Source organism: Gymnoscopelus braueri, assembly GCF_963280865.1.
Source record: "Gymnoscopelus braueri genome assembly, chromosome: 16".
Lineage (NCBI taxonomy): Eukaryota > Metazoa > Chordata > Actinopteri > Myctophiformes > Myctophidae > Gymnoscopelus > Gymnoscopelus braueri.
In genome coordinates this window covers 38,654,851-38,675,364 of record NC_137616.1, presented here as the reverse complement: position 1 = coordinate 38,675,364, position 20,514 = coordinate 38,654,851, and the positions used below count along the sequence as shown (strand labels likewise).

The 20,514-nt window shown below is 40.2% G+C and overlaps 1 protein-coding gene across 3 annotated transcripts in view; it reads left to right on the top strand.

Annotated features, from left to right (window-relative positions):
* Positions 1-2,177: 2,177 nt before the first annotated feature.
* Positions 2,178-20,514, top strand: part of LOC308103652 (sorting nexin-14-like) — a 44,637-nt gene continuing 26,300 nt past the window's right edge. The window contains exons 1-18 of one of the 3 annotated variants that reach the window (XM_080453749.1): positions 2,178-2,419; positions 5,085-5,235; positions 6,791-6,911; positions 8,130-8,206; positions 9,254-9,332; positions 9,444-9,487; positions 9,567-9,654; positions 9,911-9,995; positions 10,479-10,635; positions 11,517-11,592; positions 12,656-12,700; positions 13,602-13,682; positions 14,314-14,428; positions 14,867-15,022; positions 15,496-15,620; positions 15,767-15,825; positions 16,515-16,541; positions 18,807-18,936. In XM_080453749.1, coding sequence (XP_080309875.1) covers positions 5,096-5,235; positions 6,791-6,911; positions 8,130-8,206; positions 9,254-9,332; positions 9,444-9,487; positions 9,567-9,654; positions 9,911-9,995; positions 10,479-10,635; positions 11,517-11,592; positions 12,656-12,700; positions 13,602-13,682; positions 14,314-14,428; positions 14,867-15,022; positions 15,496-15,620; positions 15,767-15,825; positions 16,515-16,541; positions 18,807-18,936 — 1,605 coding nt within the window. In that variant the 5' untranslated portion in view covers positions 2,178-2,419; positions 5,085-5,095. Of the gene's footprint in view, positions 2,420-5,084; positions 5,236-6,202; positions 6,218-6,790; positions 6,912-8,129; positions 8,207-9,253; positions 9,333-9,443; positions 9,488-9,566; positions 9,655-9,910; positions 9,996-10,478; positions 10,636-11,516; positions 11,593-12,655; positions 12,701-13,601; positions 13,683-14,313; positions 14,429-14,866; positions 15,023-15,495; positions 15,621-15,766; positions 15,826-16,514; positions 16,542-18,806; positions 18,937-20,514 lie in introns of those variants that run through there. The other 2 variants (XM_080453750.1, XM_080453751.1) reach the window with 2 other exon arrangements.

Below are 20,514 nucleotides of genomic sequence, written 5' to 3'. Positions count from 1 at the left end.
CACAGACCCTACTTGTCAAATAGCCTGTGAGAAGGATCTGTTTACCTAGCTATTAATACATGGTGACAATAACATTTCCCCCCCTTTATTACGATACATTTTTTATTGACCTTTTGGTAAGTGTACAGTTGTTCCAACAGACACGGTACCTTGTGGTTGTGTGTATACTGTATATGGCAGTGGTTCAAAGTGGGGTCTGGGGACCCCCAGGGGTTCCAAGGGTTCCCCAGCAAAATGTGCAAACATGCCGTCAACATCAGTTTAACCGTATATAGGCTATTTGAAAATAGCAGATCTACAAGCTCACAACACGTCATGTGAAGCGTTGTAAGCTTGTAGATCTGCTACTTTGGACGAGAAAAACATTTTTGAAACATTTTAACAACAAAATATTTTTTCAGATGTGGGTCCGGCTATGTTAATTTGGGGGTCCTTGACCTTGACATAAAGTTTGAAAACCAGTGCGGTGTAGCCTATGTATATGGTTTCATTGGTTTGCAGTGGTGTAAAGTAACTAAGTACATTTACTCAAGTACTGTACTTAAGTATAATTTTGAGGTACTTTAACTTAACTGGAGTATTTCCTATTTTCAGTACTTTTACTTCTACTCCACTACATCTCGGATCCAAATATTGTACTTTTACTCCACTACATTTATTTGAAAACTTTAATTACTTTGTAGATTTTGATTATTATTAGAAAACATACATTAACCACTTCAGCCCTATTTACATTTCGGCCATTTGAAAATAGCAGATCTACAAGCTCACCATGTGTCCCATAAATGTGTGCTGTAGATCTGATTTTTACACATTTGAAAACTTGAAATGGGACAATCTGAATAATGAGTAATCTTATTTTTACTACTGTACATTTTGATGCCAATACTTTTGTACTTTTACTCAAGTACTTTTTGAATTCCGTACTTTTACTTGTAACAGAGTATTGAGTATTGATACTTTTACTTCAGTAAAAAAAATGTGAGTACTTTATCCACCACTGGTTAGGAGTATAAACATGAAGAAACAATCTAAAAAGCCTGGCTGGACACACGCTGAAACCATAACAGGTACAAATTGAACTCTTTTTATTTGTACCATGACAAACTGACGATTTTACAGTGTATATTGGGGGGGGGGGGTTGCGGACAGTCCCAGAGATAGGTTAACATCGTATGACAGTCATGTTTCAGCAGGCTACGTTAGTTTGTTTTCCTTCTTTTTTTAGGGGCTTCTAAATGGACCCGTACAAGTCTAACTCTTGACAGTATCCACAAGTTTCCTAGGGCAGTGGTTCTCAAACTTTTCATGTCAAGGACCTAACAGACGACGTCACACTGATAAGAACCAGTATGCGCGCAACCAGTATGCGCGCAATGAAACCCATTCTGTCAGGTCTCGCGAGGACGCGCCTCACTTGCCAACACACAAGACTGCGGTGAAGCCAGCCGTACAAAAGAGGGGGTTGGGGGGGGGTGCCGCACCCCGAAACAACAGGTTGAGAATTGATTGTGTGAAACAATCACCTGTGCTTCCAGTCTCAATGTTGGTAAACACATAATTGGTCAGCCCGCGGACCCCCATTTGAAAAGATATGCCAAGGACCCCCATAAGAGAAGATTTTTACGGCTCTAGCAGTGAGTTTCCACTATTTTTCAAGGACCCCCAGTTTGACATGCATTAGGCTACGGACGGACCCCCATGTAATGGCATTTCTATCTCTGGGACCCCAATTTATTTTGTAAAATCAATGTTAATTTAACTTCGAGAGTGTACAAATGGAACCAAATGGACCCGTTAGGGTCCATTTGGTTCCATTTGTACACTCTGAGTTACAGACCCTTAAGAGTCAATTTGGTTGATAAATTATCATTTAGCTGGGGACCCCCTGGAACTCCCTCAAGGACCCCTGGGGGTCCCCGGACCCCACTTTGAGAACCAATGCCCTAGGAAACTTGTGGATACAAATGTATCCTAACGGGTCCATTTGGTTCCATTTGTACACTGTCAAAGAAGTTAAGGGGGTAGGTCCTTGAAATGTAAAAGTTTGAGATCCTGTTTTCGTAGACATTGCTTGGTTGCTGCTATTTCCTCCGAGGTGGAAAGACTGGTGACGCAAGGTTAGGTTGCTGCTTGTTTCTCCCGCAAAACTGGCAACAACACTGGTGGACGCACATCTCGCGGTGACGGACGGGAGTGACATCGTTAGGATTATAGGGAAACATTCCATGATCCGTCAGAAGGAAAACATAAACGTCAACTAAAAACTATAAATGTAGCCTCAAAAAGGAGATTTTTTTTAATGTGGATATTCCTGGGGGGAAGTGTAGAGAACGGAGATGACAGAATAGAGATGCACGCACGCGGATAATGTGTTTTATATGAAAAAGAGCTACAATCAAATGCCAGTTCGAGCACAGTAAGTTTATGAACCATGTTTACTTGTTGTTGTCGTCTAATAGCCGAGCTACGTTAAAACTCTCCAACTTAAAGCTTATTGTTGAGGAACGATTTGTGATTTACAACACGTTTAGTTAGTTATGAACACAACAACATCTTTGTAACCACATGAACTCATATATTGTCCCTATTCTGACCAAAACAAGTAGCTGTAGAATACAACTCTCGTAGACGTATTTATGATTCTGACGTTTTCAATCTACGAGAGTTGTAGGGTTCACCCCCCATGGACACAGCACTATGCTCCGTAGACACTCCAAACATGTACAAATTGAAAAAAATGGTGCTTACCCCCAAGCCCCAAATGTTAACTCTCGCTACGGGGTAGTAGTTTAATGTAATAATCCATATCTTTCAATAAAGAAGTGTTTTAATGCCGTCTGTGGCCGATTCTGTCGGAAGTTCCCAATGGGCGGTAGTGACGCGCCCATCTGGTGATACCCGGAATTACACTCCATGTAAACAGGAAGTAAACGAGGGTGAAAAAATGGCGTTCGGCCACAGACGGCATTACAACACTTCTTTATTGAAAGATATGGATTATTACATTAAACTACTACCCCGTAGCGAGAGTTAACATTTGGGGCGTGGGGGTAAGCACCTTTATTTTCAATTTGTACATGTTTGGAGTGTCTACGGGGTATAGTGCTGAAAGTCCCTGTGTCCTTGGGGGGTGAACCCTACAACTCTCGTAGATTGAAAACGTCAGAATCATAAATACGTCTACGAGAGTTGTATTCTACAACACGTTTAGTTAGTTATGAACACAACAACAGCTTTGTAAACAATATGAACTCATATATTGTCCCTATTCTGACCAAAACAAGCGAAAACAAGCGAGCATTCTGCCATGAATGAAGATCATACAAGATAGATTTATTTTATAAAGAGATTTTGTGTAGGGGGGGACCAGTGGGTGGGAAACGTACTCAAATGTTTTACATTGTAAAAGTATCAATACTGCAATGCTGGACTGCAATATAGAAATACTGTTGTTAGTCCGGAATTCTAAATGGGCTTGAGTGAAAGCACAAAAGTAAAAGTACTCATTATGCAGAATGTTTTTCAAATGGATACAAATCATTTGAAAATAGCAGATATACAAGCTCACAATGCGTCACATATGTGAGCTTGTAGATCTCCTATTTTTTCAAATGGCCAAAATGTATATAGGGCTGAAGTGGTTAAAGTATGTTTTGTAATAATATTCTAAATCTGCAAAGTAACAAGTTTTCAAATAATTGTAGTGGATTAAAAGTACAATATTTGTCTCTGAGATGTAGTGGAGTAGAAGTAAAAGTATTGAAAATTGGAAATACTCCACTAAAGTAAAAAATCCTCAAAAGTGTAGTTAAGTGCAGTACTTGAGTAAATGTACTTAGTTACTTTACACCACTGTTTATTTTAAAGAGATGTTGTGTAGGGACATACTAGTGGACACTGGACAAGCATAGAGCCTTGGGGACCCTTAATTCAAGTAACTTTTTTTTTATTAATAACCCAATTGAATTAACTATGTAGTTCACTGGTTCTCAATGTTGGGTCCTTGAGGCCGGGGGATCCCCATGCAGCTAAATGATTAATAGTTAGGAACCAAATTGACCCCTACAAGTCTGTAACTCTGAGATTGTACAAATGGAACCATAGATATTATGTGGTGGATTCATTAACAGCAGTTTGCAAAATAGTACAGAGGTACAATTATACAATAATGCTAAAAGGATAACACCTAAGGGCTTGTTTCCATTGTGGTCCTATGATGGCTGGAATACAGACATATTTCATGTGTATTTTGTCCTATAGAGTGCATTGAAATGATGGCCGTTGACAGAAGTATTTCATGTGTATTTTGTCCTACAATTATGTGGCATGTGCATTGAAATGATGGCCGGTGTACAGACATATTTCATGTGTATTTTGTCCTACAGAGTGCATTGAAATGATGGCTTGAATACAGACATATTTCATGTGTATTCTGTCCTACAGAGTGCATTGAAATGATGGCTTGAATACAGACATATTTCATATGTATTTTGTCCTTCAGAGTGCATTGAAATGATGGCTGGAATACAGACATATTTCATGTGTATTCTGTCCTACAGAGTGCATTGAAATGATGGCTGGAATACAGACATATTTCATATGTATCTTGTCCTTCAGAGTGCATTGAAATGATGGCTGGAATACAGACATATTTCATGTGTATTTTGTCCTACAGAGTGCATTGAAAAGATGGCTGGAATACAGACATGTTTCATGTGTATTTTGTCCTACAGAGTGCATTGAAAAGATGGCTGGAATACAGACATATTTCATGTGTATTTTGTCCTACAGAGTGCATTGAAATGATGGCTTGAATACAGACATATTTCATGTGTATTTTGTCCTACAGAGTGCATTGAAATGATGGCTTGAATACAGACATATTTCATGTGTATTTTGTCCTACAGAGTACATTGAAAAGATGGCTGGAATACAGACATATTTCATATGTATTTTGTCCTACAGAGTGCATTGAAATGATGGCTTGAATACAGACATATTTCATGTGTATTTTGTCCTAGAGTGTGCATTGAAATGATGGCTTGAATACAGACACATTTCATGTGTATTTTGTCCTACAGAGTGCATTGAAATGATGGCCGGTGTACAGACGTATTGTGACAATCTGAAGCAGAGACTGAAGCTGGACGTCCTGAGAGAAATGTTCCGCCAATATCCTCTATTCTGCTTCGTGCTGCTGTCCATGCTGTCCCTGACTGTACTGCTCAACAAGTATGATCGATCATTGCATGTTATTATTGCTGTCAGGCAGAAACATCTTATGTGCAATGCGAGGGTGTGGTCTCTAGCCCAGTGGTTCTCAAACCTTTTCATGTCAAGGACCCCCGAAATTATATGTATTTGGCCGCGGACCCCCATCTCAAAATATTTTGTTCCAGAGACCCCCAGAAGCAAAGGTTTCAGTTACAAATGTTCGCTTTAAATATATATATATTCAAAGATTTGCACACATTTTCATGATTTTTCAAAAATAGCTGCTTGTAGATCTGCTATTTTTGAATAGCCAACGTGTAAAATATGGTTAAAGTGGTTAAAATGGTATCCCCCCCAAGGACCCCTGGGGGTCCCCAGACCCCACTTTGAGAACCAATGGTCTGGCCAACACCAACTCTGGACTCCTGAATCACTGCCCTCTAACTACAGTGTTGTTAGCTAAGCTGTCTCTTTGTAAATGAACGCCCTACTTGATCACACTGCAGCATCACACAAAAGCATCAGAAGTAGCAGATCCACAAGCTTGTAGATCTGCTACTTTTGATTTTTTTTTATTTGAATCCTGAAAAGTAACAGTTTTTTTCCACCCGACAGAGATGATAGATACTATACTTCCATGTTATAACTGTACTGCTCAGCCTTAAAGGGATAGTTCACCCCCAAAATTACTTTTTTCCTATCGATTAGTCACCCCATGGAGACTTGAATTCATGGATTTATATATATATTTTTGTCGCATTCCTAAGCCAATAATTTGATGACCGGCAGCGGTTCCGGTAGGAGACACAAAGAGTCTCCTTTGTGTCTCCTACCCGGAACCGCTGCCTACCGTCCGCTGGTCATCAAATTATTGGACAAAAAATAAAAAATATCCATGATTTAACTCTCCATGGGGTGACTAATCGATAGAACAAAAGTATTTTTTTGGGTGAACTATCCCTTTTAAATGCATGATGTCCCTGACTGTACTGCTCAACAAGCATATATCGTTGCTGTCGGGCAGAAACCTTGTATCTCCAAGTTTCAACGTGTATGTTTTATTTCTTCTTCGTACATTAATGCCCTAACTTCATCATACAAGAGTGTCGCACAGTAGTGAAAATAACTACTACTGCGAATGTGATGTGAGGCGTTGTGAGTTTGTAGATTGGCTATTTTCTTCACCGTTTTAAATTGCTTTTAAAATAATAATAAAAAAGGAACGGTTTTGGACTTACAAGGTTTCCACCTGACAGCAACGATATGCTTCCATGGAATACCCTAACTAACTGTAGTACTTAACAGGTAGTATATGATTATGATGACAATATCGATATTGAGGTATTTGGTCAAACATTTTTGTGGTATTTTGATGATGTCCATATGACCCAGTCCCTACTTGTAACCTCATTTCAACTTTTATTTATTTATTTTCCAAAAAAAGTGTTAAACAAGAGTAATTGTAATAAAACTAAAAGTTCTCATTTGAGTTGAAGTGTAGTGGGATATAATAATTGATTGATTTTGAAAGTCTCAGTGATGTCAGACCTGGGTTCTCTCTGCTCATTTGCAGGTATATTCATATTCTGATGGTGTTCTGGTCCTTCCTGGCGGGCCTGGTTACTTTCTACTGTTCTATTGGACCAGAAACTCTCCTCCCAAACATCTTCTATTCCATGAAGCCCAGGAACAAAGTAAGAACAATACAAACCGCACAAACCGCCGGATTACGGCTGAGGGACCGTGTCGCTTTGTTATGTAAATCAGTGGTTCTCAAACGATTTCTTGTCAAGGACCCCAAAATGAATATGTAAATATTTGAAAATAGTCGATCTTAAAGACGAGGTGCCGTGATTTTCAGTAATCCCCCCCCCCCCCCTAAAACATAATCATCAGGTATTATGGTTATACTAGGAGGAAGATTTTTTTCAAAAAAGTGTACAGAAATTGTTAAAATTATGTTTTTATGTGGACACGCCTCCAGTTCATTAAGTATACCTGGTTCTCACCTTAGCACCTCCTCCACCACCTTAGCACCACCCACCTGTCCTAGTCCCTCCTCCTCCTCATGCCCACACCTGTTGTGTTATGATAATGAGGGGGAGGGTATGTTTTTACTATGTCACTAAAGCGCTGTTTCTCTATTGGCACGTTTGACCCTCAAGGTTTCAGCCTACCAGGTAGAAACTCAAAATAGTCAGAGAAGACATAAAACACCATAAAAACACCACCAGGGGGCTTAATGAAGTTCTATCAACCTCATAGACACATGAAAAACAGAAAAAGTGCAAAACCATGGCACCACCCCTTCAAAGCTTACAACGTGACACATTGCGGCACCTTCTGAGCTTGTAAATGTGCTATTGATTACTGATAAAACTGATATTGATTCTAAATTAACTAATTTAGCTGTGGACCCCCTGGAGTCTCCTCAAGGACTCTTGGGGGTCCCCAGACCCCACTTTGAGAACCACTAATGTAAATAACATCAATGCTGTTTGAAAGAGTATACCTTTCTGGGCTTTAGAAAAACATACATTTTCAAATTGAGACCATGCCGCTTTGATATAGTTTTAATGACATGTATGATGGGTTATTGTACTATTTAGGACCGGCCAAGCATTCAATTTAACGATAATAAAACAAAAAATGATTCTCAAAAAACAAACACAATCCAGTGTCCTGGAATAAAACGTGAAACTGGTGGCCTAATGTCTTCATAACGATGAGTTTATGATAATGGCTATTACGAATTATTGTCTTTATAATGACGATGAGTTTGTGATGATGTTTATTACTAATTATTGTGCGTTTATAACGATGAGTTCTAGACAATGGTAATATAATTCTTGCGTCTTCAATAAATATGATGAGTTTGTGATAATGGTTCTTACTCATTCTTGTGTCTTCAGCAACCAGAGCAGCAGGAGTTGTTCCCTCAGGGACACAGCTGTGCTGTGTGTGGGAAGGTCAAGTGTAAACGACACAGGTACGTTGATCCCAGCAGGACATACAGTATGCTAGTGGCAGTGGTGTGTTGGCCTGTCACTATAGGCTCTGTGCACAGCAGCCATATTGGAAAGAACTTGGGCCTCTTCCTTACTTCCGTCTGACCAATTATACTGGCCTTTTATTACATAATCGTCTAATCACAATTATTTGAGATAGCCGCATTAATTTCTCTTAGTCGTCATAATCGTTTCCGTGTTGAAAGATTTTCATGCATTTTCAAATATAAGACATTTGCGGAAATAGCAGATCTACAAGCTTACAGCGCGTCACGAAGTTGATAAGCAATTTATGTTTAAAAAAAACAAAAAAACAAGAGTTAAATATCAATCATTTCTTTAAGTTCTTTAACTTCTATTTAAGTTATTTGTCATATCTGCTCTGTACAGATTTGTTTACGAAGCCTAAAAGGCAAACGGAAATAAAAAATGTATCCATATGTTCTAATGTTCAATGTCACGGACATTAAACCCTACAGCACTGGTTCTCAAACTTTTACATTTTCTGGACCCCCAGTTTGGTATGCATGCATTAGGCCATGCACCCCTACCTTACAGACCTGTATGGATCCATTTGGTATAATTATTTAGCTGGGGACCCCCTTGAACCCTCTCACGGACCCCTGGGGGTCCCCGGACCCTACTTTGAGAACCACTGCCCTACAGGAAGACATACAGTATACTAGTGGTATCTAGTATCTTGTTAAAAGGACATTTTATACATTCTTAATATTCTGGTCAAATTTAAACTTTTTGATAAGTCATTTTTGATTATGACACCAGATTTTGTTCAATAATATCTTCTTCTAACTGAGTGCCTTAAATGGTAACACATGTTTCCATGTCAGACTGACTATAGATAGTGATTTAGTTTACAACCATAAACATATTGAAGTTTTCCCAGAATCTTTGCCTTCACCAAATACTTAAGTGTACTACTGTGCCACCTAGTGGACGTTAAGAAGTATTGCAATGTATTCAAACAGCCTGGATGCCTTTCAAACATCTGCATTTCGTTTTGTTTACAGACCAACCCTACTGCTTGAAAACTATCAGCCATGGTTGGACTTGAAAGTTCACTCAAAAGTGGACTCTTCGGTAGCAGAGGTATACCAGACAATGCTTTCATTTTTTTATTTCTAATCTTAATTCATAATACATTTGACTTTTCGCCCCAAGACTGTTCTTTTTCACCTTTTTTCCCTCTTCGACTTGTAGGTGTTCGAGCTGGTTCTGGAGAATTTCGTCTACCCCTGGTACAGGTGAGGTGGTTTCATTTTTTATTATATATTGTAATAACACATAGAGGAAATGTTTAAAAATGTGTCTTCCACTTTTCAGGGACATGACAGATGATGAGGCGTGCGTGGACGAGTTGAAAATTACATTTCGTTTCTTTGCGTCAGTGATAGTTCGACGAGCTCAGAAGGTAAATAAACCCTCTTCAGCTGATAAAACCACACAAAGGGTTGAGAAGTTTATAACATGTAATGTTGTCAGTATAATGGATGTGTAAGATATCTTGCTTTTTGCCAAGATAAGTCTTCCCCAGCCATCCTACTGTATCTCTATTCAGAGAATGTGTAGAGTTTAGCACAGAAAGTTAGTATTTTTACTGGATTTTAAATATGTTGCAGTAATCCAGGGTTGTTGTTTTTCACTGCTTTGTACCACGTTGACACTAGGTGGATGTTCCTGGTGTATTTGCTGACAAAGTGATGAAAGCAATAATGAAGCACATTGAAACCATTTCAGAAGCTAAAAGAAAAGGTACAATTTATTTCTACCACAGAATGTTAGAGCAGTTGTTCTCATACCTTTTCATGTCTAGCACCCCCAAATAAATGTGTATTTGGCCATGGACCCACAACTGTTTCGTGCCAGAGACCCCCATACAAGATTTGTGTTGTATAAAACAGCAGGTCTACAAGCTCAGCTATTTTCAAATAGTAGGGTTAAAGTGGTTAAACGTGGTTGATGCTATTGAACTAATCTAGCTGGGGAGTGGGACCCCCTGGAACCCTCTTAAGGACCCATGGGGCTCCCAGGACCCCACTTTGAGAACCACTGTGTTAGAGAAACGAGTGTACATATCACTGAGGCATTCACGTATACAGCATGCTTGTGTGTGTGTGTGTGTGTGTGTGTGTGTGTGTGTGTGTGTGTGTGTGTGTGTGTGTGTGTGTGTGTGTGTGTGTGTGTGTGTGTGTGTGTGTGTGTGTGTGTGTGTGTGTGTGTGTGGGGGATATACAGTGAAGAATGGAGAGGAGTTGCAGCAGGCGGCGCTGGAAGAGTACGGCGCCGACCTGCACATCGCCCTGCGGAGCCGCAAAGACGAGCTGCTGTATCTGAGAAAGCTCACTGAGCTGCTCTTCGCTTACGTCATGCCCCCTAAAGCCACTGACTGCAGGTAAGTAACTGAGTAAAAAAAATAGGTTGCGCCTCAACACTGGGATTTCTCAGTGGAGTGCTAAACCCCAAAATCCGGTATACACATCAAAAACACTCAAAAGGTGTGCTACCTTTTGATCGTTTGGGAGGCTTGACGTTGCCTACCTGCACATACCTGCACATCAAAAAGACACTGACTGCAGGTGAGCAGTAGGGGTGCAATAGTTTTTTTTGGGGGGGAGGGGTTCGTTTTTTTGTTGCTTTTTACCCCTTTTCTCCTCAATTTAGTTATGACTATTAATTCGTCCCCACACACATTTCTGTGTGTTGTCACTACTGTTGTATCTAACTGGCTCACCTGCTAGTGAGGAGCCCCCACTGCGAGGACATAGTGCTTCCGTCCCACTCCTCCCGCCCATCACTCCCTGCTGACTGGTGATGCCCCAGGCCCATGATAGGATTACTGATAAGGGACAAAATAGAAACTTTGCTGAAAGAAATAAGTGAAAATAGCTCCTCTAGTAGCACACACCCTTATTAGTTTTTAAGGAGTAATAAGTAACTAGTAAGTTATTGCTCTTCCTGAGTAACTTGCCCAACACTGACCATTAAGTCCCCAGCTACCCCAGTATTCCACCTTAGGCTAGTGTGAGGTACTAGTCTTCAGTTGAAAACGATCCGAGCACTGGAATATGAACTGAGGAGAGGGTGTAAAATCATTTTACTTTAATCATATATTAGAATTTTAGTTTTGTAATATGTGATTAAAGTTCATGTCATGGCTCCTGTTGATCCTAGAAGCACCAATCTAAGTTTTTAACTCTCTTTGTATCTCCTTTGAGCACCTGGTCGATCTCTATTTCTCACTACTCTTCAGTTGTTTGTGTTGTTTGTCCTCAGGTCTCTGGCTCTGTTGCTGAGAGAGGTGATGGCCGGTTCTGTCATGCTGCCCACCATGGACTTCATGGCTGATCCTGTAAGCATCCTGTAGGGCAGTGTCTATCAACCTTTTTTGTGCCAAGGCACACCTGGCATAGCCAAAAAATCCCAGGGCACACCTAGATATACGGTATATATATATATATATATATATAATTATATATATATATATATATATACGGTATATCTATATACACACACTAGGGGTGTGCCGATACACTAATTTCACAAAACGATATGATACGATATTGGGCACACAACTTCAATACGATTTCGATACGATACGATACGCACTTTTTTATCATGAAAATATATGGGGGAGAAAAAAAGCAAATGCAAACAAATATTTCTGTTTTTGCATTATTCAGACATGCAAACTTGTAGCTTTTCAGCTTCCACTAGCCGTTTTGAATCCAAATAGGGCAATAGTGTGACACCTGACCCGAAAAAAAAACAGCATTTTGTCACCCTTTTCACCTCGGGGCTGTTTGCATGCCTGATTATTATTATTATTAAAAAAAATATATATATATATATTTTTTTTCAAACCTTCAAACGGCGCGGCACACCTCAGCAGTAGCCCCGGCCCAAAATTGGGACGTTTGCCAGGGTTGATATACACTGTAGGGCAGTGGTTCGGAACCCTTATGGGGGTCCCCACAATTTTTTTTTTGGGGGGGGGGGGTCCCCAGATGACAGTGGAGTGACAATTTAAGGACTTTTAAGACCTTTTTAATACAAAGAAAAGAAAAAGACCTGTAAAAATGTTGACCAAATTGTCAAATAATATAAGAAAGAAGCAAAAATTGTGAAAATAGCCGATCTACAAGCTCACAACGCCTCGCAACGTGAGGCGTTGTGAGCTTGTAGATCTGCTATTTTCATAATATTTATCTGTGGAACGGAGTCAAACAAAATAGGGGGTCCCCACCCCAGTTCAAGTCTGATTATTTTGGGGGGTCACGGCCTGAATAGGTTGAGAACCACTGCTGTAGGGCAGTAAGACATTGTGAATGTGTGCTCAGATGGTCATCTGCAATGAGGTGAACAATGGAATCACACTGTATTGACAGCATGCTCATATCTTTTCTGTTTAACAGGATACTGTGAACTTGATGGTGCTCATATTCGTTGACAAAACTCCGGTGAGTCATTTCGTAATTTCAACTGGAAGACTTTGTGGTATTATTTACATGTTATAGTTTATTATCAATGTGTAAATCTACAGTGAAATGCCACACACCATGCCAAAATCAACTACAGACCTTTATTAATTCAATAACATTTTTATTAGGAGCCAAATCACAACAAGTTGTCTCAAGGCACTTTACATATAGAGCAGAGACCCGATATTGTCCCGATATAGCAATTTTGTGGCGGTGGCAACGAAAACTCTACCTTATAACTGGAAGAAACGTCAGGCAGACCCAGGCTCTAGGGTGGGAGGCCATCTGCCTCGACTGTTTCGGGGGGAGAGAGGAGAGCGACAGAGGACAAGGGAGAGATACAAGCAATGGCAACAACAAAAGTGAAACTATCACAGTAATAACAATAATGCAAGTAGTAGCAACAGCAGTAGTTTAAAACTATGGTGTAACAATAGACGTACATAGACAATGTACATAATGCACGCATATGTATACATTATATACCACAATATACAGTACACAATATTGTTTTTATTATATAACAATAATGTCCCTGAGCAAGACACTTCCCTCAGGGATCTACAGTATACTAGTGTATTTTCTGTTTTCTGTTATTGTGAGGAAACTGAACATAGCAGATCAGCTCTGTGAGCTTGTCGATCTGCTAAAGCTTTCCCCACAATATGGATGCTGGGGCTTAAGTGGTTAACGCCTCGTGATTAGCACTCAGCTGGGTGAAGCTGAAAACCAAATTCCCCCCTGTGGGATGAAATGGGTCAAAACGGTTTGAGAATCACTGCTCCAATTAGCTTTATTAATTATCTTAATGAGTTAGTTAGTTAGTTAATTATCTTAATTAATAGTTGGGCTCAAACTTGGAATGTTACTGTCTCCTCAGCCAGAGGTAGCCACGGAACCCCCGTCTGCCCTAGTTCCCTTTCTGCAGAAATATGGTGACATCAGCAACAGGAAGCCGTCTGTAAGTATCACGTGCACACACACACACACACACACACGCACGCACGCACGCACGCATGCACACGCACACACGCACACGCACACGGACACGCACGCACACACACACACACACACACACACACAGATAGAGGTCATATTTGGGAGCAAACTCACTGACAACACACTATTGTTGCTGTCAGGCGGAAACACCTTGTACTGTATGTCTAAAACTGTTACTTTTCAGATGATTATGATCTGTTATTATTTAGTCTCAAGCTCTTTTTAACTACTTTTCATTGGTTCAATATTTATAAAACCCATAGACTGACTGAAAAAGAGAAGCACATTCTATTCTATCGTTATTCATTTTTGCTACTTTTATGTGACACTATCATACGATGAAGAATAATATAGAGCATTAATTTATGAATAAGCTTATACAATAAAATATGGAGATACAAGGTTTCTCACTGACAGCGTTAATTATCATAGCTTCTAGCTCCCTTTCTCTCCCTTTTCCCCTCTCTTATACTTCCCCTAAATTCATCCATTTCACATAATATCTCTCTATCGATGCTGTATTTCTCTTTATCATCCACTCTCTTCTGCCTTCCCTCCCTCCCTCCCTCCCTCCCTCCGTCTGGTTTCTGCAGGTGTTGAAGTTGGAGCTGAAGGAGATCAGAGAGGAGCAGGACCTGCTGTTCGGCTTCATGAACTTTCTGAAACAGGAGGGAGCCGTGCACGTGCTTCAGTTCTGTCTCACTGTGGGTAAGTGTATGTGCATGTTCTACAGTTCTGCCTCACTGTGTGTGTGTGTATGCACGTTCAAATCAATGTCACCATTATTTCAAACTTTTGCCTCGGTTACGATTAATTAACAATTATTTGTTTTTAATAGTGCAAATAGCAATTCTTGTACACCACCATTGAACAACGAACACACACTTTTCTGTCTAGAAATGTTGTGCACTTGACAACCCTGATGTCGCACCAGTAATTCCTGTAACATCTAATGTTATATCCACTCTCACCAGTCTTAACTGTAACATCAAAAGTTATATGCACTCTAACCAGCCTTTCCTGTAACATCTAAGCCAGTTGGCAACATAACTGCACTCAGTACTGAATAGCATTAAGGGATAGCTCTGTGAAGTGGGTATTACTATTTTATATTTTTACTATTAACATCTCACTCTTTTCTTCCAGAGGAGTTTAACAATAGGATTCTGAGTCCAGAGCTGAGTGACAATGAGCAGAAACGCCTACACGGTGAGGTCGAGCACATTTACGAGACGTACTGCCTGGAGGAGAGCATCGACAAGATCCGCTTTGAGCCCGCCATCGTGGAGGAGATCAAGAACAGTAAGGGGACACACACCCCCTCATGACCAGTGTTTGGCTCTGTTTTGATGTATTTAATGACAGAAACACTTGAATCAACAATTCATTGTGTACATTTTGTCCAACCTGTTCTCATGTGTCTCTCTGCTACAACTACAAAATGTTTCACTCCATGCATTTTGTCTCTTATGAAGAAGATTGCCTAAGCAAGCATTACTTTTATGATCGGCATTAACTTGGTTTAAGTTGTGAGGAGAAATTGAAAAACTTTTTTGGTAGCTCCACACTTTCCATTAACTAACCATTTGTCAAACATTAGCAGACAAAAATGTAGAACAAACTAATGTCAGCCACTCACTTACACCAAATGATATTTATTTTTATTCAAGTTCCAATTTAAATGTATGTGTATAATAATAATTTATAATGAACCATGATGTAAAGTTCTGAGCTTGTGTTTGTCAGATATAAGCGGAGCATCTCTGTGTTGTCAGTTGCTGAGGGTCCATACAGCGAGGTGGTCAAGCTGCAGACCGTGCCCTGTCTGTTCCAGGCCTACGAACACGTCCTGTCCCTGCTGGAGAGAGTGTTCACACCCATGTTCTGTCACAGTGATGAGGTGAGACTGGTACCATGCATGGTCTTAAAATCACATCGACCCTAGTGACCCTATTCTCGGGCGAACATTCGGCCAAAATAGCTGAACTACAAGTTAGCTACCTCTGTCTTACTTCTGTATTACTTTGTCTGTCTGTGTTTGTGCAGTATTTCAGACACCTGCTAAGAGGAGTTGAATCTCCAACAAGGAACTCCAGAATTAACAGGTGGGTGTTCCCTGCTGTCGTACAGTCTATCCCACCCATAAGCTTTTATGCACACATCACTCTTCACGTACTTGACCGATCTTGGAAGTTGGAACCTATTACCCAACAAGCTGTCATTTCATTATTAAAACCAAATATCCACTAAACATACACAACTCCTGATAGCCCAAAGTAAAAAGTGTTAAAAAAAAAGTTTATAAAATCATCTTTAACCCATTAAGACCGGGAACGCATCTGAGTCATTTTTAGATTTTTTTGACTATTCAATATTTTAGAAAAATCGTGCATGTATATATTTTTAAGGCGAACATTTGTAACTCAAATCTTAGCTGCTGGGGAATTCTACAAATGTCTTCCAAATCCAATCCAATGTCACTATATGAGTGGTTCTCAAACTTTTCCATGTCAAGGACCACCCAAAATTATATGCAAAAAAATAGCAGATCTACAAGCTCATAGCGCGGCACTCGGTGCCGCTTTATGAGCTTGTTGATCTGCTATTTTTGAATAGCCAAAGAAATCGTAAAATGACACAGATGTGCTCCCGGTCTTAATGGGTTAATTAATCAATATTGAGGCAAAAGTTTGAAATAACGGTGATATTGACTTTAAGTCATATCGCCTAAGCCCTAATGTGCAGCATTTTTGCGGTGAGCTCCGCATTCATGTCCTTGTGCGTATTGTTCCAGGAATAGCTTCAGTATGGATGACTTGAGGTGAGTAGGTTACAGCATGATGTGACACCACGTCACCACTGCCTGACTGGACTTTGGTTTGCTGCATGCAAAATATGCATATATCTGTATTGGAACAGCAAGTGTTTGCTTGAGAAATGAAGCAGAGTGAAACCTGAGATGTCTTGAGAAAGCTTTCATAAGATGTTGGCTGTTACGCTTGTGTTTCTGTTGTGATTTTCTCCCGCTGATGCTACTGCTTGTGAGTTTGAATGTAATTTTGTTTAGAAGAAAGCGCAGTTATGCTAAAAAAGACTCATCATCGCTAAACTATAACTATAAACAATAAACTCTGTTTAAACTTTGAGTTATTTCCAGTCAACTAGTTGGACATACAAAATACTGATTACGGAGTGCTGTAAGTGATACATTCTGATAGTAATTATTTGCTACAGACAGTATGGAGTGTTTGTTCAGTTTGTCTCTCCAACTCTTTAGTAAACAGAACATACATTTTCAGGTGGGTTAACATTTTCTGCCAGTCAGGAGAGAGTACCCATTCATCATCAGCTTAAATCGTATGGTGTTCCAGTCCCAATTTTGTCTGCTCATTTCTTTGTGTCATCACTCCCAATTTCACTTGTTTATCCTGCATCCTGTGTGAGTTTTCTCTACTGATTGAATACAATTGGTATCCTGACCTGAAAATGCAGTTTCTGCTGGAGAGACGGCGAGACCCCTGTTACCGAACAAACACTCAGAATATGGAGCTTTTACTTTTTAACAAAAAATAAATAAATCACTTACACTTCCTTTTAATAGGAAGACCGATGTCACCGTTGTTGTCAAAATCCCCATAAAGTTAACCCCATAATGATCACACACCAAAGGCTCCTGTGTATTTTCCTGGATCTGGTTTCTCTTCATACACTTAAAGTTTGTCTGTTTGGTGTAACAAGTACTTTATAATTATTCGGTCTGACTCTGCATGCAAGAACAGTCGATAACAATTGAAATCACCAGGCCATCTTTATCTATCATAGCACTGTTTTACTTTATGCATGCTGCACAACTGATGCATTGTTGCTGCACCATGGTGAGGAACGGGTAGGAACACACATGGTTGGATGGGTTTTGCAGCATGACCTAGCAAGGTATACTTTGGAGCAGTTTGGATGTTTTACCTCATTACTAATGCTCGTTATGAGATGGCACCGTTTCTGTCTACTCACTCTGTGTCTCAGAGGAGGGCTGTGGACAGTTCAGAACGCTGCCTACCAGTGACATCATCCATCGGTAGGCAGGTTTGGTCGTTTCAAACAATGTTTTATTTAAGGACTTCTATTGCAGTGTGCTTATACCAGTAAGGCTGCAGTTTCTATTGGCTTGGAATCTCCGTCGTCGATGTCATAGGCAGGTTTATGAACTGTCCAGAGCCCAATTCTGAGACTTGGCGAGTAGACGGGAATGGTGCCACCTTAACTCTTTAACTGCCAAAAACGGGAATTCCCGTCCGATGGCTCTATGGCTATCATGGCCATGGACGGAAATGACGAAAATATTTAAAAAAAAAAAAAATATATATATATATATATATTTTTTTTTAATATATTTTTTAATTTTTTTGGTCTTTTTTTTTGTTTATCTCAAAGGAACTAGGAGATAACGCTATCCAAAAAATTGCTGCTCCATTCACTTCAATGTTAAAAAACAAACGGAGGAAAAATGCACCTTTTTCCTGGCACTGGGATGACACAGTCTGAAATAAGTGTGGCAATGAAAGAGTTAAGTTATAACGAGCATTAGTGAGTAATCAGGAAGATAGGGTTGAAAATGGGTGAAGTGCTTCTTTAACTTTCAGAAGATGTAACTGAGGAATGATTGGCTTCTTCTTTTGAAATATACTCATTTGGTTGTACTCTATAAATCAGTGGTTCTCAAAATGGGGTCCGGGGAGTCGGGGACCCCCAGGGATCCTTGGGGGGTGGTTCCACGGGTTCCCAATCAAAATGATAATTTTAATTAGGAACCAAATGGACCCTTATGAGTCTGTAACTCTTGACAGTGTGCAAATGGAACCAAATGAACCCGTTACGGGTCCATTTGGTTCCATTTGCACACTGTCAAGAGTTATGGGGGTCCGTGGCCTTATACACACCAAACTGGGGGTCCTTGAAATGAGAAAGTTTGAGAACCACTGCTTATAAATAACGCTGAAGAAAGAATGGTCTCCAATGCAATGGACTCATAGTAGATGTTTGAAGCTGGACTCGTACAGTAGCATGACTCCATTGTTGACTCACACAGGAACCCGTCCAAACGAGGCGAGACGTTCGGGATCAGCAGGATTGGGAGTAAAATCAAAGGGGTGTTCAAGAGCACCACCATGGAGGGAGCCATGCTGCCCAGTCCCATCAACAACACAGACGACGAAGCGGTGAGAGCAAAATAGCAGAGATGTAGTGGAGTAGAAGTAAAATGATTGAAAATGGGAAATACTCCAGTAAAGTAAAAAATCCTCCAAAGTGTCTTTACACACCACTGGTGTTAGGTTGCATCAGTGAGTGTGTCCGTTGCTCAAAGTAGTTTACAGTGTGGCGTTGTTTGAGGTGAGAATTTACAGAGAAGCTTTTCCCTCAACGTGGCTCACAGTTCCTTCTGTATAGATGCACTCTAGAGCCCGACCGATGCCAGATGTTTGGGTCTGATGCCGATCCCGATTTTGTAGAGTCCCAGACCACCGATTACTGATGTTTTAATCAATATTTTGATCAAAATGTGACATTTTCTAATCATAAAAAAAACCTTTGATTGAATTGAAGTTGCTATTTGAGAACATTTAACCTGTGAGCAAAATAGTAGTTAATAATAGTAACTTTTTGATAGATACAAAATAAACAGTTTTTTTTATTCACCGGCAGATATACTTTATGATATATCAGCCAATCGGTGTAGCTCAATGCACATGGAGAGACTTAAAATGTTTCCTCCATTGAAAACTGTTCCCACACTATTCACAATAGCCCAGAAGGGCTTCTCTCCAGGGTGAATTCTCTGATGGTTCTTTAAAGCATCATATTGGTTAAAACCCTTCTTACACGGTTCATTCAAGTGTGAATTGCTTGAATGTGTTTCTTTAAGTTGCTGTGGCGTTTGAACCATTTCTTACACTGGTCACAGAAGTAGTAGTTTTCTGAATGAATTATCTGGTGAGATCTGAGGCCTTTGTCAGTGCTGAACCATTTATCACACTGGTCACAGTGGTAGGGCTTCTCTCCTGTATGAATTCTCTGATGATGTTTGAGATGACCACTTTGGCTGAACTTTTCCCCACACTGGTCACAGGGGTAGGGCTTCTCTCCTGTATGAATTCTCTTGTGTTGTTTGAGACTACTACTATGGCTGAACTTTTCCCCACACTGGTCACAGCGGTAGGGCTTCTCTCCTGTATGAATTCTCCGGTGACTTTTGAGACTACTACTTTGGCTGAACTTTTCCCCACACTGGTAACAGTGGTAGGGCTTCTCTCCTGTATGAATTCTCTGGTGTTGTTTGAGATGACTGTTTCTGAAGAACTTATTCCCACACTGGTCACAGTGGTAGGGCTTCTTTCCTGTATGGATTCTCTGGTGACGTTTGAGATTACTGTTGCTGAAGAACTTATTCCCACACTGGTCACAGTGGTAGGGCTTCTCTCCTGTATGAATTCTCTGGTGACGTTTGAGATGACTGTTTCTGAAGAAGTTATTCCCACACTGGTCACAGCAGAAATGTTTCTTCACTGGTTGTTGGACAGGAAAGACCTCTGGAATGGAGAATGAGGGGAGATAAATAAACCATAAAATGAATAGAAATAACATGGAAGCTGTGTTGTATTACCAACTGATAGTGTTCTAATTGTAAAAGCATCTGGCACTACTTCCTTCTTCAAACTGATACAGTAGGTGATACAGTAGGCTGTTTCATGCACCATTTCACCAGTTATTACACCATACCATAACTGTCGGGTGGGAAC